The following is a 15,702-nucleotide window of genomic DNA, read 5'->3' as shown; positions in this document are numbered from 1 at the left end:
GACTTGTCATTGTATTGTGAACACATATTTCTGTTGTGACTATGTAGCGAGCTATCCAAGGTTTCCTTCTGCTGGAGTTGGACTGTATGAGACCAAGCCAGACCTAGCAGTGCGATACTGTATATAACATTGGTGTTGACTGTATTTAATAATGTTCATGACTGTTATCTTCTTCTATAATATTCTATACTATGGGTAACTGTTTCGTGGCTTCACTGGCCTGCTGCGTGGGGCTGGCTAACGTTTGGCTAACGTTGAAGAAACATTCAGATGGACTACGTGCACTGCGTCTATATGCACTTTGATTTATCAGGGAAATTTTATTAATGTTTTGTAAATGTTTCATATGACACTTAATGTGCCATTCCAGTTTTTACATCAACATGAAAATTATGTGTTTTATTTAAGCAGCAAATATCATTTATGTATTTCATCTTTGTTTGTTTTCTTTTGTTTTCTTTTTCTTCTTCAATCGATAAACAGATTGACTGGTTGATTTCCAAGTAATCAAGTGTTTTACCAAAGTGACTGTGAACTTGTAACTTTCGATACAGTTGAATTATTTTTCTTAAGAAAAAAAATATATCTATATATTGAGAGGGGAGGGCGGGGCGTACATCTCATTGTTTCAGTTCCTGTCATTCTCAAAAGCAAAGTTGTATCAATAAAAATCGTTTTAAAAAGTGTGATCTTTCTCCTAATGGGAATGTTCACTGGTTAGATTTTTTTTGTCAGATTGGTATATACTGCAATAAGAAAGTAGTTATTTTTGACTGGCATGGTACAAAAAGGGTACAAGTCAAGTAGTAGACTTAATATTGAACTGAAAATGTTGCACGTCTGAAAAAAATGAAGAAACACATGAGCAGAAGCAGAATTAGATGAAAAATCCTGATCTCTTATAGGTGCAACACAAGACTGGCGACCCTTATTTTCCCATTTCAGTTGCTCTGGATGAATCTCATCAATGCTCTTGATGTGTGGATTTTTCTCCTTTTTTCTCCTTCCTGCATCCTCTGCTAGTGGTCTGGCTTTACTACTGTACTTCTAACAGCGTGAAACCAACATGTACTTTCACTCACATGTGCATGGATTTATGTCTGCGTAACTTGAGAGTAATGCCAATTTGTAACAATATAGTTTTGTTCACGTTCTTTAGCATAGAGCAATCTCACACACACATATTATCGTAGCTTCTACCTCTCTGTTCAGCTTTGTTTTTTTGTTTACAGGCCGTTGTCATGGAGACCGGTCTGTCTTCTGTCGCATGGAGGTGCTGAAACGCTACTGCTCTCTACCGGACTACCAGCGCATATGCTGCGAATCCTGCAGCAATGTCCCTAACATAGTGCCTGTCCCCAGCTCCACCCCCAGAGCCACATCCATCACAGTTACATCTCCTCCAACCACAAGCATCCCAAGCTCTGGCTTCACCACCTTACAACCCTCCAAAGCTGTCATCACATCAGTTTCTACCATTAGTTCACCGTCTACTGCTCATCCTCCTACATCTTCCCCTACAGCTCCTCATGCCACCCCACTGAGTACCGCACAAATGATTGCCATTCATTCACCGGCTACCACCAGGGCCCCTGTTTACCCTACAACTTCTTCCATAGCAATCACCAGGGAGTCCACAACCATTCGCAGTGTTACTACATATCCTCTACCTTTGCCTCCTCCAGACATAAACAACAGCACTGAAAATCTGGTGCACACATCTACAAATACACCAGTAACATTTGGTTTGAAAACGGACACAACAACAACCACTCTGCCAATGACCCAGCCAGCAGAAAACAGTAAAAAGACAGACATCCTACAGAACTCCAAGCCTAAGAAGACTATTCCGCCAAAGAAAACCTTGAAAAAGATGAGTCCAACAAAGCAGAATCCAAAAAAGAATACGACCCCGAAAAGCATTCCAGGAAAACCCTCTATACCAAAGCTCAATCCCAAGAAGAAGTCATACAGTACTCCAAAAAAGGTTACCTCAGGAAACACTACTCCAAAAAAGACTACTCCATCGAGCACTACTCCAAAAAAGACTACTCCATCGAGCACTACTCCGAAAAAGACTACTCCATCAAAGAATGTTCCCAAAAAGACTACTCCAGTAAAAACTACTCTTAAAAAGAATACTCCATTGACCACTTCTCCAAAAAAGACTACTCCATCAAAATCTTCTCCCAAAAAGATTATCCCATCAAACAATGCTCCCAAAAAGACTACTCCATCAAACGCTACCCTCAAAAAGATTATTCCTGCTATCACGTCTCCAAAAAAGACTACTCCACCAAACACTACTCCAGTGAAAAAGACTACTTCATCAAGCACTGCTCCCAAAAAGGCAACTTCAGCAAATAAACCCCCCAAAAAGACTCCAGGGGAAAAAATTAAACCTTCCCCTAAAAAAGATGCTCCACCAAATTCCAATACTCAAAAGAAAACTGAACCAAAGATAAAAGTTACAAAGCACAAGCCACCAAAGAACCCAAAACCAGCACCCAAAAGTGGCTTAAACTCACAGGCAAAAGTTAATCAGAATATATTTAAGGTGGTAAAGACTTTTCCAAAAAAGAAAAAACATCATTACACAACTACTCCTCCTTCAACCAAGCAACCACCAACAGAGGACTTTTTTTCTACTATTTCTTCCAGCATTACCTGTACAACGATAAGCTTCCTTTTCCCTGAGTCAAAAATCAATGTGCCATACAACATTAATAACGTAGAAGTTACAAATGAAACTCCATGTTGGTACCATGACAGCACAAATACTGGACCAACAACACCCAGTACTTTCGATGATCTCGTAATACCCACTGAAAATAGTTTGGTCGAGGATGTCACAATGCCCAGGGAAGCCGTGCCTTACATAGATGTCCCAGTGACTAAAAGCGTTGACGTTTCAGTTACCAGTAGCAACAATCGCGATGGTGGTGACATCACAGTGTCTTACACTAAAAGCGGCACAAACGTATTAACAAAGCCCAAGGTTAACAAGAGTAGATTTAAGGTGGTAAAGACTTATCCAAAAAAGAAAACACATTATTACATAACTACTTTCCCTCCCTATTCAAGTGGGCAGCACCCAATAGAGGATCTTTCTTCTACTATTTCTTCAAGCATTACTGGTACAGCAATGATCTCCCTTTTCCCTAAATCAAGAATCAATGCCCCATATGTCAGTAATAGCATGGAAGCTACAGATCAAACTCAATCGTGGTATGATGACAGTGCAAATGCTGGAACAACAACACTAAGTACTTTTGATGATCTCGTAATACCAACTGAAAACAGTTTTGTCGAGGATATCACAACGCCCAATGAAGCCATGCCTTACATCACTGTGCCAGTGACTAAAAGCGTCGATGTTTCAGTCCCCAGTGATAACAATCCCAGTAGTGATGCCATTACAGTGTCCTATAGCAAAAGTGGCGTAAACTTAAAAGCCAAAGTTGATAAGAGTAGATTTAAGGTGGTAAAGACTTATCCAAAGAAGAAAACACGTTATTACACAACTACTCTCCCTCCCTCTTCAGAAGACAATGGTAGCAATTCCAGTGGTGATGACATCACCGTGTCCTACAGAAATGTGGGCGTGGTCAGTAACACCATGGTGATAGAGGACAGCCTCACCATGGCATTCCCAATCATAAATGGAGATGACATGACAGAGCTAAGCTCTTCATCCTGGCTGGATCAGGCGGAGTACATCCCTGCGAATATACCTGTTGACACAACATCTTCAAACACAGGTACTGCCTCACCTCCCACCACAAATGCAAACCCAACAACCCTCACCACCACCATCTCCACTCTAAGACCTCCACGAAGTGCTGAGAAAAACAGTGAAGACAACTCGATCGATGTTTTTTACAGCAGGGTCATCAACTCGGAGAGCGACATCTCTCAGAACAACTTGATCCCAAAGCATCGGATCAACCTTAGAGAAAGAACCAGGAACAAACGCATTCAGGAGCTCCTAGAGGAGAAGCGAAACTTTCTCTTGAGGATGAAGAGAGGCCACGCAGTACAATAAACCAAGCCTTATCATTTCTCTTATAGAGATGAACACTTTGTCTGAAAACACCGCTTATCTGCCGCAATGCTTTCTAATGGGTAGTTCCACCAAAAAAAGAAAGAAAAAAAAAGCTGTCATATCAGTCAAATGTTTGCACAGTTGCTTTGAGTAAAGCCCTTTAGGGTACCGATTGCTGCAAATCGCCTTGCCTGTGCACACACAATAAAGAGAAGCAGAAGGAATTAAAAAAAATGTACATCCAGGATTACAGCACTTTACAAAGCTCGGCTTTTATTTCCCTAAACCACCCTTTGTTTTGCTTAAGAATTCAGTGATAATGTAGATTTTAAAAAATGACAGTGGTACTGACACTCGCACGGCAACAAAATCTACCACCTAGAATCCAAATTTTCATCCCATTTCAGATTACAGCCCAGGACTGCAGTTTTCACAGTACAAATATGAATACATTTCAGTTGAGTGGCCAATACGCAAAGCAGACATTTAGCTTCTATTTCACTTAACTGCAAACTAAATTGCAAAAGTTTACACTGGTTGGATTCTGTTGTCATTTCCAGAGCAGTTACTTATCTCTCAGGAAGTAAAGCTACAGTATGACAGTTTGATGAGGGACATTGCCAAATACTTGGTGCTTAAATAGTAAATTATAATATGTCATTAAGGTAAGCAGTACAAAAAAATAACCAGAGAAAAAGAAAAAATACACATTTTTATTAAAACATTTTTACATTCAAGGGTGCTTTGTTTGTCACGGCTGCTAAAAGCGATGTCCCTCATGCATTTATTTCTATAGGAAAACTACAAAAATTTAAAAGGAAAGTATGCAAGGCTTTTTATGGTATCTCTATCCAAAGAAAAACTTTGAAGGCCAGTTTGTTATCTTTATTTTTTTTTGTATAAAAGGTTTTGTTTGTGCATTTAATGTGCGGCAACTGCATCTACAAGTCTTCTTGTACAATACATGTATATATGAAACAGAAGTTAATGTTTACTATTTATTAAAGACTAAGTGCCTGTGGTATTTTGCAATCACAAGCGTGATTTTTGTTATTGTGGCACATGACAATACGGACACACAAACCAGCCATGGACTCAGCTATTTGTGAGTAGCCATCAGAATTATTACAAGCTGTCCTTTAATCTATTAATATTCCTTTTTAAAATTGCAATACCTGGCACCAGGTACACATACAAAACATAGAAGCTAATTCCTCTCAACATTGCACTAACATTTCTCTTGCTTTTCTTTATGACAACAAAATCTGATAATGTTAGGGCCATGATTTTTGATGTAATGTTATTCCATCCCAAAGGTCTGATTCTGTTCATCTGGACATAGCGTTTTCAGTGGGAGAAACATTTCGTCACTCATCTGAGTGACTTCTTCAGTCTCAGCTGACTGCAGGTTTCCCCAATCTTATAAACAGTACATTTGCACAATAACTGAAACTAGCACAGCTGAATGAGCAATGGGCTGTGAGGTCAGTTCCTTGATCATTAATATGCAAATTGTCATGACTGTTGATTAATGGCCATGAGTACCATTCACAGAGAGCTGGGGAATGACTGCAATCACAGCACTGTTAGATGGCAAAAGATGTACCCTTAGGCCCCCTCCTCGATTCAGAGATAGTCTGTCCCTTTTCACGTAAATGGCCTCCTCGACTCCGCCCTCAAAGCAGCGTTCCTCCCTGTCTAGAATGTGTACATCCTCATCATTGAAAGGGTGTCCACTGGCCTGTAGGTGTATTGATCATTGATCAGTGGTCTTTGATCAGTGATAATAGCAATTTCATATTAAATATCAAAGAACTGACATCACAGCCCATTGTTCATTCAGTGGGTTGGCTTCAGTTATTATGAAAATGTACTGTTTATAAGGTTAAGGTCAGGTGAGACTGAAGTAGTCATTGGATGAGTTACGAAACGTTTCTCCCATTGAAAACGCTACGTCCAGATGAACAGAATCAACCTTTTGGTATTTCTTACCTGTATAATTGAGCATGCATCAAGACAAATGTTATTACATGTTATTACAATCAGGGTGTTACCTGTGTAAGTAAAGCTACAGTATGACAGTTTGATGAGGGACATTGGTGAATACTTGGTGCTTAGACAAAGTTTAGATGGACAAAATCTAAGTAATCATGGTAAAAGTGTTGGTGTAGCATGACCAGGAAATAAACTGACCTGAACTTTACAAGATATTTGACTTTGGCAACCTCTGGCAACCTTGTATACAACATTTAGCCCAGGACATGAATTACCTTTCCTTTTTCTTTTTCCTTTTTTGTAATTAAGATTCATGACTCTCTTATGTCATATGGGTTTTACTTTGATCACTATAAATTTCATATGGTCTATACTGTACTGGGTGCACAGGCCAAGCTAATAAAACAGCTGCTATGCATGACATTTTGTAACAGAGATAAGCAATTAAAGTGAACTTTTTAGGCTTCGCATTTATTTATTCACATTTTTACTTATTTGCTCTGTCTTATTGACAGTAAAAATTGTTTTTAAATAAATAGCTTATATGAGGAAGTATTACTCTAGCGATATTTGCAAATGTATCTGAAGAGCTGTGAAACTGTGTCTCAACCACTGTGTCCTTAATAATCTTTGTGAAATAATTTGGAAATTTTCAGAATATGTCGGTGCAGAAATGTACGTCCATGAAAAAAATCTAATGTGTGAACAAATTTGAAAATATACACTGACAAAATGCATTTGTTGAGCTGCAAATGTTTACGCATATTTGTGACCCCACCCCACTTAGTGTGCACTGTGCCTCAGTACTTTATATTTATTCATTCTACGCACCGAAAAATCTCTACATACTTGGAAATACGGATTGGGAGATTTTTCTTTTTCTACACACGTCAAAATATGATTACGCAACAAGATTCCGAGAAAACATTTTGCAGAATAATCAACACATTTAGAAATCTCAGTGTGCATCCAGAGTTTCTAATCACATTACAGACACCTGGACTGAGACACACTTACACAATTCTCGGGGGAAACATTTGCAAATTCTGCAACCATAATACCATCGAGCACATACTCAGATTTAGAAAACAAAGTTCAAACTTCACTACGGTACAAACGTTCATTTACATGCTCCCTCTGTTCTGTTTCTGAGTTTTTCAAACCTGGCTTGTACAGTCTATCATAAAGTGCCCACGCGACTCTTGCTACAGTCATTTCCATTGTTCCATTGTATCTGTCATCAGAATATTAAATTTACTCATAAATGCTTCACATGAGCATGTGCATCAAATTAAGGCTGCGTGGTCAGCAACGCTGGCTGTCAGATTTCATTTTGTGCCACTTGGAGAGAAACAAAAAGCACAGTGTGTGCTTGCAGTGCTGTTAAGTGTAATATTTGTATCCTCGTAGGCTCAGTTGTTGCCCTCCTCAGGTCTGAAAAGAAGAGAAATATTAATTTACAGTGGAATGTCAATATTTGCCACATTCAATGGCATAATGAAATTTATTCATTTGCTCACACCAGTAAATTTTTGGATCAAAATGATTCACAAATGAAAGTCTATGTTGAAAGGCGTTCCTGAACTCAATAGTCAATCAATAGTCCTCCAGAAATCAAAACCACTTCAATAGAGTAAAACATATGGGATCTATTCCAAGTATATGACATTTAAAAGTCAGCATTTTTCTCCTAGCATGGTGTAACATGTTCACGCAGCCTATTAATTGTGAACCAAACATATGACTTTTTTTTGTTGTTGCTTTTACATCAATTTGACAAGTTTGGTCTTATAACTTATAGCCTGCCATTTCTTCAGAAAGTAATCCTGGATAGCCCCTGTAAGACCAAAATGGTTCTTAAGTTCAATGTTTTCTGTAAGACTTGGAAATTTATTGAACAAAAGAACGTTAAGACTGTCTAACTGACCCGGTTTGACCCATGTTGGTACGATCGATAAAGAAGGTCGTTGAATCTTTCATTCAGGAGGAATCAAATCAGCTGTGGTCCACACGCACACAAACCACATGTGCAAACAGAATCTTTCCCAGAAACTAGCAGCTTTACAGGTGCAGAAGAGGAGTTCATAATGAGACGGGGAAAAGCAGATGGGCGAGTTCCGGGAACACTTCAGTTAACCAGATAAAGAACAAACTAAGTGAGCAAGATGAAGCCCAGAATTACATGTTTATGAAGAGAAACAACATAAACATGTGTAAACCGCCTGGGATTTTTAAGAAGACACCTTGAGGGTATCTGTAGGCAAGATTTCCTGTTTGGAAAAGCAACAGCCTTTATTTCCAAACAGGTTTCCTGAAGGATGTGTTTGGTTTTTTTGAGTTTGAGCAAATGTTTAAGCAGGATCTGAACCAGCACTAGTAAAAATATGACTGACCTTAGCTTGACAAGGCCTCTGTAAAACAGCAGAGCGCTTTAGATTTTGTGATAAAGAAAAAGAACTAAAGGCAAAGCAAGTCTTGCTTCAAGCAAAAAAGCCTCTCGAGGTCCAAATCTATATTATTTGGCGACATGAACAAATATGTCTCATGGTGTACTGAGCCTGGTTATTGTTTGTTTGTTATATTTTATGTGGATTCTTTTTTAAAACTGACTCATGGCTTTGGGACTAGCTAGTAAATGAGAGCAATCCTGGCTCATTACAGTGCTGTACTCAGTAATGTACTCCACAGATCACAAGTGGTGAATAAAAAATGCAAATCACAGAAAACACCACACAAGAAAATTTAATTAAGTAAGACTTCAGTTAATTGTGAACCATGAATTTGATTAGATTACAGTCATCCACATAAATATGCATTTTCAAACCGGACAGCTTGTATGCAGAATGATGTACGCATTATACACGTGTTATTTCTCTCCTCTTGTTATTTTGTCCACTCCCTATAATTTGATTTCTTTTTCTCAATAATTTGCAAACAACGTTTTCTTGGAAATAATCATCTTTCTGTGGAAAATTGCACTCTCTGCCCTTCAGAGGACAACTGCTGTATCCAACCATTTCCAAGAATCCCTCAGGCAGCACATTCAAGCTCCCTTCAGCCGCAAAACACAGCCATCCTCCTGTGACTGTCTAATTCTTAGTGAATACACAAGTGGTTGTAAATATGGGGCTAATGATGGTGAGAAGATATGCATAAAACAAGACTGAATAGATGTGTTTTACATCAGCTTTAAAAGTCCAGACTTGCAGCTTTGTGACAGTGCTGACATTATCTGTAACCAGTCACACAGTGTTGTAAGCTGCATATAAACTGTTAGATGAATGAACAATTCACTTTTTTGAATGAATAAGTATTAAACTTTAATACTGTGGTAGATACGGATCTGCTTTTTTTAAAATGACATTTATTAAAAAGCACAAAGCTGTATTGTAAAAAGATTTTAGAGTAAGTAAAAAGCCCATGGGTTTTAGCAATCATAACCACAACCTTTAACAAATGTTGGTTAAAAAACACAAAAAGTAATTCAAAATTTTTGTAAAGCTTGGAGAAAGAAATGGGCGGTTGATTTTACATTTTGGATTTTTTTAGCTGTCTTCAGTTTGAATTTTGTTATCCAAAAATATCATGATGTAGCTGCTAATTGGAAGTTGTTCTGAATGTTGAATAGGACTGGTCCCTATATTGCGCTCTTCTGCTCAAACTGAGCACTCCAAGCGCTTTATACAACTTGCCTCATTCATCCAAGTACTTTTTTCTATGCTCGTTCTATGTAAGTGCTTACTATCTAACATTCACACTCCAATAGAGGCATCAGAGAGCAACTGAGGGTTAGCATCTTGCCCAAAGATATTTGGCATTGAGGTTTGGGTTGAACCACCAACCTCTGGATTAATAGGTGACCTGCTCGACCTCCTGAGCTACAGCGACCCCAGTTCTACACTACATAAATCATATCATATTATGCTCATGCACAGTTGAAAGCTATCAGAAAGTGGGAGCTTGAGAATAATAGCCTCTGGTATGCTCTTGATAAGTCAGCTATTTCCCTGTAAACACACATAGAGCTACAGATATCATCACAGCTGTTGCTTAAAATAATCTTTTGTTTGTTGTTTCTTTCAGAAATTTGCTTGCTGCTGTTTTTGTAAGAACTAGCTCGGTCATTTATGTGCCTAGTGTTTGTCATTAGCAAAATAAGCATCAACTTGTGCAGTCAGTGTGGTGCCTGTTTGTATTAAACAGTCTGAGTGATGTAACTGAGGCAAGCCAGGCACCATTGTGTGCATGTGTGTGTGAAGCAAATTTAGTTTCTTGTGACTAGTTCATTAGAGGTCTATAAAAAGACAGAAATCTTTCTATAGGCTGATATAGGCAGATGTGTGACTCATTTTATACATTATAGGTCACGCTGCCTCCAGCACACGCCCTCACACACACGTGCAGTCATCAATACTGTAAGGGGGGAAGTGTTTCCCCCAAACACAAGGGTATATTGTTGTTTAAATACATGTTGGTTTGTCAAGTGTGAGTGAGAGAGAGATAATTGAAGGTCCTCGTCAGGCGATGAGAAGTGGGCTACTGGAAGAAGAAGGCACAAGGTGGCAAGAGATGAGAACAGGGCTGTTGGAATGCTACTACAAAAGTAACCCCAACGGAAGAGGTTACATGAAGAGGAGGTGTGACCTATGGAATTTTCAATACCCGACATCCAGACTGACGACGAAACAACTACTAGCTTAGTGTTCCAACATTCGGAAGAAAGAACTGCTATCACAACTGGAGATTGATGAGATACAACACAAATGCTACGGCAAGGGAAAGCCAGAACGTCAGGTCGCGGGGGAGATACGAAAGAAGGAGCACTGAGTGCAAGACGAGCTGACCTGAAATGCAGGATCATGACGAAGGTGGAAACTTGGACCCTCTGTATCCACTTACCAAGACAAAGTGAAGTACCTTCCGAAGGTCTACTAGAAGATGTGAATGCGGCATTATGGACAATCCATAATGCGACCATCACCAAAACCAACTAGCTGATCTACACCATGGCAGCAGTGATCACAGAGATGCTTGGCAAAAAGATAAACAGCCAGAAGAAGCAGTGGCCTCCATGGAGAAGGATAGTAGAGGCCAAGATCAAGGTGGCAGAGAGGGACAACTATCAGAGTTGCAGAAACATGCAATGAAGAAAGTGACGCCTAAGAAGTACAAGCTGCTTATACCTGAGGCATTGGAAACTGCCATACTAACGTTTACAGCCTTAGCCAGTCGATTGAAGAGATATACCAGAAAGACAGATATCATAGCAGATAAGATGAAGAGGCACATGATTTAATACACGAGCAAAGAATTTGTAGGAATACCAGAGGGGTGAAACACCAGCTCCTGGTAGATAGATCCATCCCTGGAGACTACAAAACCAGACTCACCAACCTGTGCACCACCTGGGTCCTGAGGAGTAAACTGAATGGGAAGAACAAAATCCTGCTCATCAACTCCCATGCCCTGCCAGGGATCAGACACCCTGCTGGGATAATAAGCTGGCCAAAGGAGGAGAAGCTAAAGATATCAAGATAAGGAAGCTTCTGACCATGCATAGAAGGGTTCACCCCAAATCCAGCACCCTGAGACTGTACGGTAAGGAGGAAAGCCGAGGACTGGTGTGTCAGAACCACAGTCCAGGATGAGACAATAAATATCTTGAAGTACATCAGGAAGATGGCCACAACTGACCGACAAAAACTGAATCCTCTTTACAAGCAAGAAGTTTGCCCAGCAGAATATTATCGTTTAAGATGAACGACCCAAATAAACTATAAAAGAGGCTTCTAGATTAAAAGGAAATCAATTCAATTTTAGCAGCAATGAAAGTCTGATTAGGAGAAATGAAAAGTATTGTGTGCATCCCACCACCTGCGACCCAGTTTTGAAGTCTTTACCCAAGTGACAAATAGCAGCCCCGTTTACCACGAACTGCAGAGGAGACACTTTTTTTGTTTACGTAACTCTCTTTATGTCTGCTCCAAATCCTCGAAATGCTCTTTTTTTCAAATAGTCCAGTTTAAGACAAGCTAAAGTGTTTTTGGACGAGTGTCTAAATGTGTTTTTAACCAGAAATTCAGACTGTTTCCTGGTGGGCTCTGAGTCTTTGTTTCTGTAAACTGCAGTCTGCTAGTGCATGCCCCTGAGTATTAATGAAACATAATAAAACATAATAACACAATAAAACACGGTCTATGAAAACTCAATCAGGTGTAAAAAGCATTTCAATTTTTAAAGGTCTAAAGAGTCAGAAATGTATCTGCAGAGGGGAACTGTTGACTCATGTGAATCATGAGACGGGTTTCCATAAGTCAGTGCTCCCATGATCACTGCAATGTGTTGTTTGCATTATGTGCACACACACGCACACGCATAAACACACACACATGCATACACAGAGCAAACGTACCCATCTGATCAGATTATCTGCATGATGTATGTCACAAACTTTACACAACATGTTTACAGCTCTGCAGTCCTTTTTCCATTTTTGTTTTTAGAAGGAATCATTCATTTTGGCACATTTTACCAAAATTACAGTGGCTGACTGTGTTCATTTACAATGAGACATTTTTAGAAATGGCGTCTTATAAGATGAAAAAAAATGTGGAAAAAATAAACCTGTCTCCACTTTGTTTGTTTGTTTTGTTGTTTTCTTCTCTTCCTCTCTCCCTCTCTCTCTCTCTCTCTCTCTCTCACCCCTCCTTTGCTACATCTGTGTCTGAGTCTCCTTCCTCTTCCCTATTTCTTCTGCATCTGTTTTTCTCGCTCCATCAAAACAGTCAGCCAGAGACAGTGCTGGGGCTGAGGAAATGGATGGTGTGTCTATTTTTAGAAGCAGGGAAGGAGGGCAAACCAAAAGTAAGCGAGAGAGAGAGGGAGCGAGAGAGGGAGGAGGAGGATGAGGTGGAGGAGAGGGAGGGGGGATGTGAGGAGAAGATAAACCTGCATTCTGCCTCTGCCTCTGGTCAGAGACAGTTGAAGCTTCACAGCACAATTAACAAGCAGCAGCAGATGAAAACAGAGGATCGTAAATAAAATTGAGGAGACAAAAAAAAGAGAGGACGAGAGCGACGGATGCAGGCTGCTATTTAAAGCTGCACCAGGAGAAGAGACAAGAAAAGATTCGGTGGACTCAACAAAGATCATCCGTAAAGGTGAGTGTGAAGGCAAATTGAGCAGAAAACCTTTACATTATTCCTGAGAATGCATGACGAACACACACACAGAGTGCCTGTTTTGTGCTTCAGCCTCGAGCTGCCGCCGTGGAACCATTTTTAGCTGTTGTATACAGAAGGTGTGGTCTATATTTAGCAGTGGTTACACCTTGGAAGAAACTGGGAGAGGCTGGCATTTTGGTTTGGCTTGCGCTATTTTTGTCATGAGGTCAATACAAGCATATATTGTTGGCTACGCTCTGGGTTATAACAACTCGGCGCTCCACACTCTGAAACAGTTTGAGGCTTTACGTGTCTGAGATCCCACAAAACAGTCATCTGTGTGTGCAGCCTCTCACTGGGATTGTTTGTATATTGAACGGTCAACACACACAACTCCAGAGTAAGCAGCGCACGGTGCCTGAAATGAAGGGAAGGGAGAGGAGAGGCTTCTATGTTTACTTGGTTTTATCGATACAGCCAGCAGTTGTAGTCGGTTGTGTTTTGGGAGCTTCGGGCAATGTGAGCAATGTCCAGATGCACATTATGTCATTAGAAAAACACATTAGACTGATGAGGTGATTAAACAAGAGGCTTTTCAAAAGAAACTGAGGAAAAATTTTTGCAAATACAATGCAACACAACAGTGTGTACGAATGAGAAATTAACTCCAGAAGTTATAAGTCAGTTCGTGAGATAATAGTGCACAGATTAATCTTTTTATTTGTATCGTGTGGAGACACATATTGCAAGTTTCGACATAAATGACACACACAAACAGGGCTCTCACTTTGTAAACTAGGAAGTAAGATTGCATACGCTGCATCTGACCCTATCAGGAATGTGTCACATCTATCAAAATATCCAGTTTTCCAAATGGTGATTATATTTTCCTAAAGGATTCTGCTTTTTTGAGACTTGGATGCAGTATTTCACATTACACAGTTTTTTTCCCCATCTAAATGAGACCTCTCCCGTCTTGTCTTTCTCTCAGCTATGCGGCCGCGGTCCAGACTGCTCTCCAAGAGGAGACTGACGCTGCCCACAATCAGAGAGGGCAGCGAGGAGACGGTTAGAGATTTGAACGAAGCCAACACGCTCCATAATTCTGGTCACTGCCAGGCTTTGTCATCGGAGGACTACCTCCTCTCCATCTGCCACCTGGCCCACCCCACTTTTCCCAGCCGGGATGTTTCCCCGGACACTTTCCACACACAGCAGCAGGACACTGCGCAGCAGAAGCTGAGGCCATCGTGGATTGAATACAACTCGAAAGAGGAGGCACGTGCTGCTGATGCGCAGCAGGCAGAGGGGAAAGAACTAAACAGACAGCTGAAGTTTGGCAACTCTGACCCTCTTGAGTATATTTATGGACACCAGAACAGCTTCTCTACCCTCTCAGGAGGTAGGAGGAGAGCATTTGTCGAGGGGAGGTTTATGAGGCAGCACGGCAGCGTATGGGAGAGCAGAGTGTGCGTGCGAGCCCACAGCATTGCCCTTGGTTCAAATCCAGATTTCCCACAACAACATGAGAGCAGTTGCTCTGAATTAAACAGCAAAACTGACACTTCAGTTCCAAACATCTCCCCAAAACACACCTTGGCCAGGTCAGAGGCCAGCATAGCTTGCAGAAAGGCAGAGGGAGAGAGGCTGAATCCAGCCATCAAACAGTCCCTCATCTCTCAGTGGATCTCTGACTGCAGGCTGGCATGGAGGGAGGCACGCACTCGAGCCTGTATGCTTCCTGCCATTGCTGAGGTGTAGCATGTAAATGGACAGTCAATGTGACATTCTCCAGTGAATTATTCTAATCTTTTGTGTCAGTGCATGAGACATTGACATTAGGAGACACATAGAAATACACATTTGAAAAGATACAGAGACAAGTAAAGACTACTACAATTGTCCATCTGTAACATTATATCAGTGTTAATATTCACTATTACAACCTTTCTGCTCTTAATGTATGCCAGTGATCATAACAAACCATGAAAATGAGCAATTCTGTAATGTCCTTTTTAATATCTTCCAGTGTTTGTAAATGACATGAAGAAATAAAGCAGTCTTTTGATACTCTCTCTCAGATCGTGTGAAACGTGCTTTTCCCCTCAGCTGCAGGCTTTATTTTCCTGCACACGGAGACCCTTCAGAAATGAACTCCACTCTTGGCTCTGCTGGTGCCAGGCGCCGAAGTTTCTATGGTAACTGTCATGGGATCCTGCACTGGTAAACACAAGTGTGGAGAGACACGGGCAGAGCAAAGATGGCACCGGTGAACCTCAACATGCAAGATGCTGGTTATTTATTGCTGCACTGGTACGACAGCAACAACGATGCATGCAGTAAGGTATAACTGGAAAAGGTGACGCTGAAGGACGCAATGCCACACTAATACATTTTCACATTCCAAAGCACAAATGATCTGCATGTAGAATAAAACGGTTCAATGAGGCGTGTGCAGAAAAAACTTAACAGGCCATGGCTGTTCTACTAAATAAGAGA

The 15,702-nt window shown here is 40.5% G+C and overlaps 2 protein-coding genes across 2 annotated transcripts in view; both read left to right on the top strand.

Moving 5' to 3' along the window:
* Nucleotides 1–4,507, top strand: part of LOC146638695 (A disintegrin and metalloproteinase with thrombospondin motifs 2-like) — a 147,056-nt gene extending 142,549 nt beyond the window's left edge. Inside the window, exon 23 of the mRNA XM_085362212.1 lies at nt 1,233–4,507. Coding sequence (XP_085218338.1) covers nt 1,233–4,045 — 2,813 coding nt within the window. The 3' untranslated portion in view covers nt 4,046–4,507. The remainder of the gene's footprint in view (nt 1–1,232) is intronic.
* A 9,689-nt stretch (nt 4,508–14,196) lies between these two features.
* LOC146638694 (uncharacterized) lies at nt 14,197–14,964 on the top strand. Its single transcript, XM_085370588.1, has one exon. The coding sequence runs from the start codon at nt 14,197–14,199 to the stop codon at nt 14,962–14,964; it is 768 nt and encodes a 255-aa protein (XP_085226714.1).
* The last annotated feature ends 738 nt before the right edge of the window (nt 14,965–15,702 follow it).

This window comes from Diplotaxodon limnothrissa, linkage group LG2, assembly GCF_057381915.1.
Source record: "Diplotaxodon limnothrissa isolate DT_005_m linkage group LG2, D_limnothrissa_male_GT1.1, whole genome shotgun sequence".
Taxonomy (NCBI): domain Eukaryota; kingdom Metazoa; phylum Chordata; class Actinopteri; order Cichliformes; family Cichlidae; genus Diplotaxodon; species Diplotaxodon limnothrissa.
The sequence above is the reverse complement of the archived record's forward strand: the minus strand, read 5'-3'. Positions and strand labels throughout refer to the sequence as shown.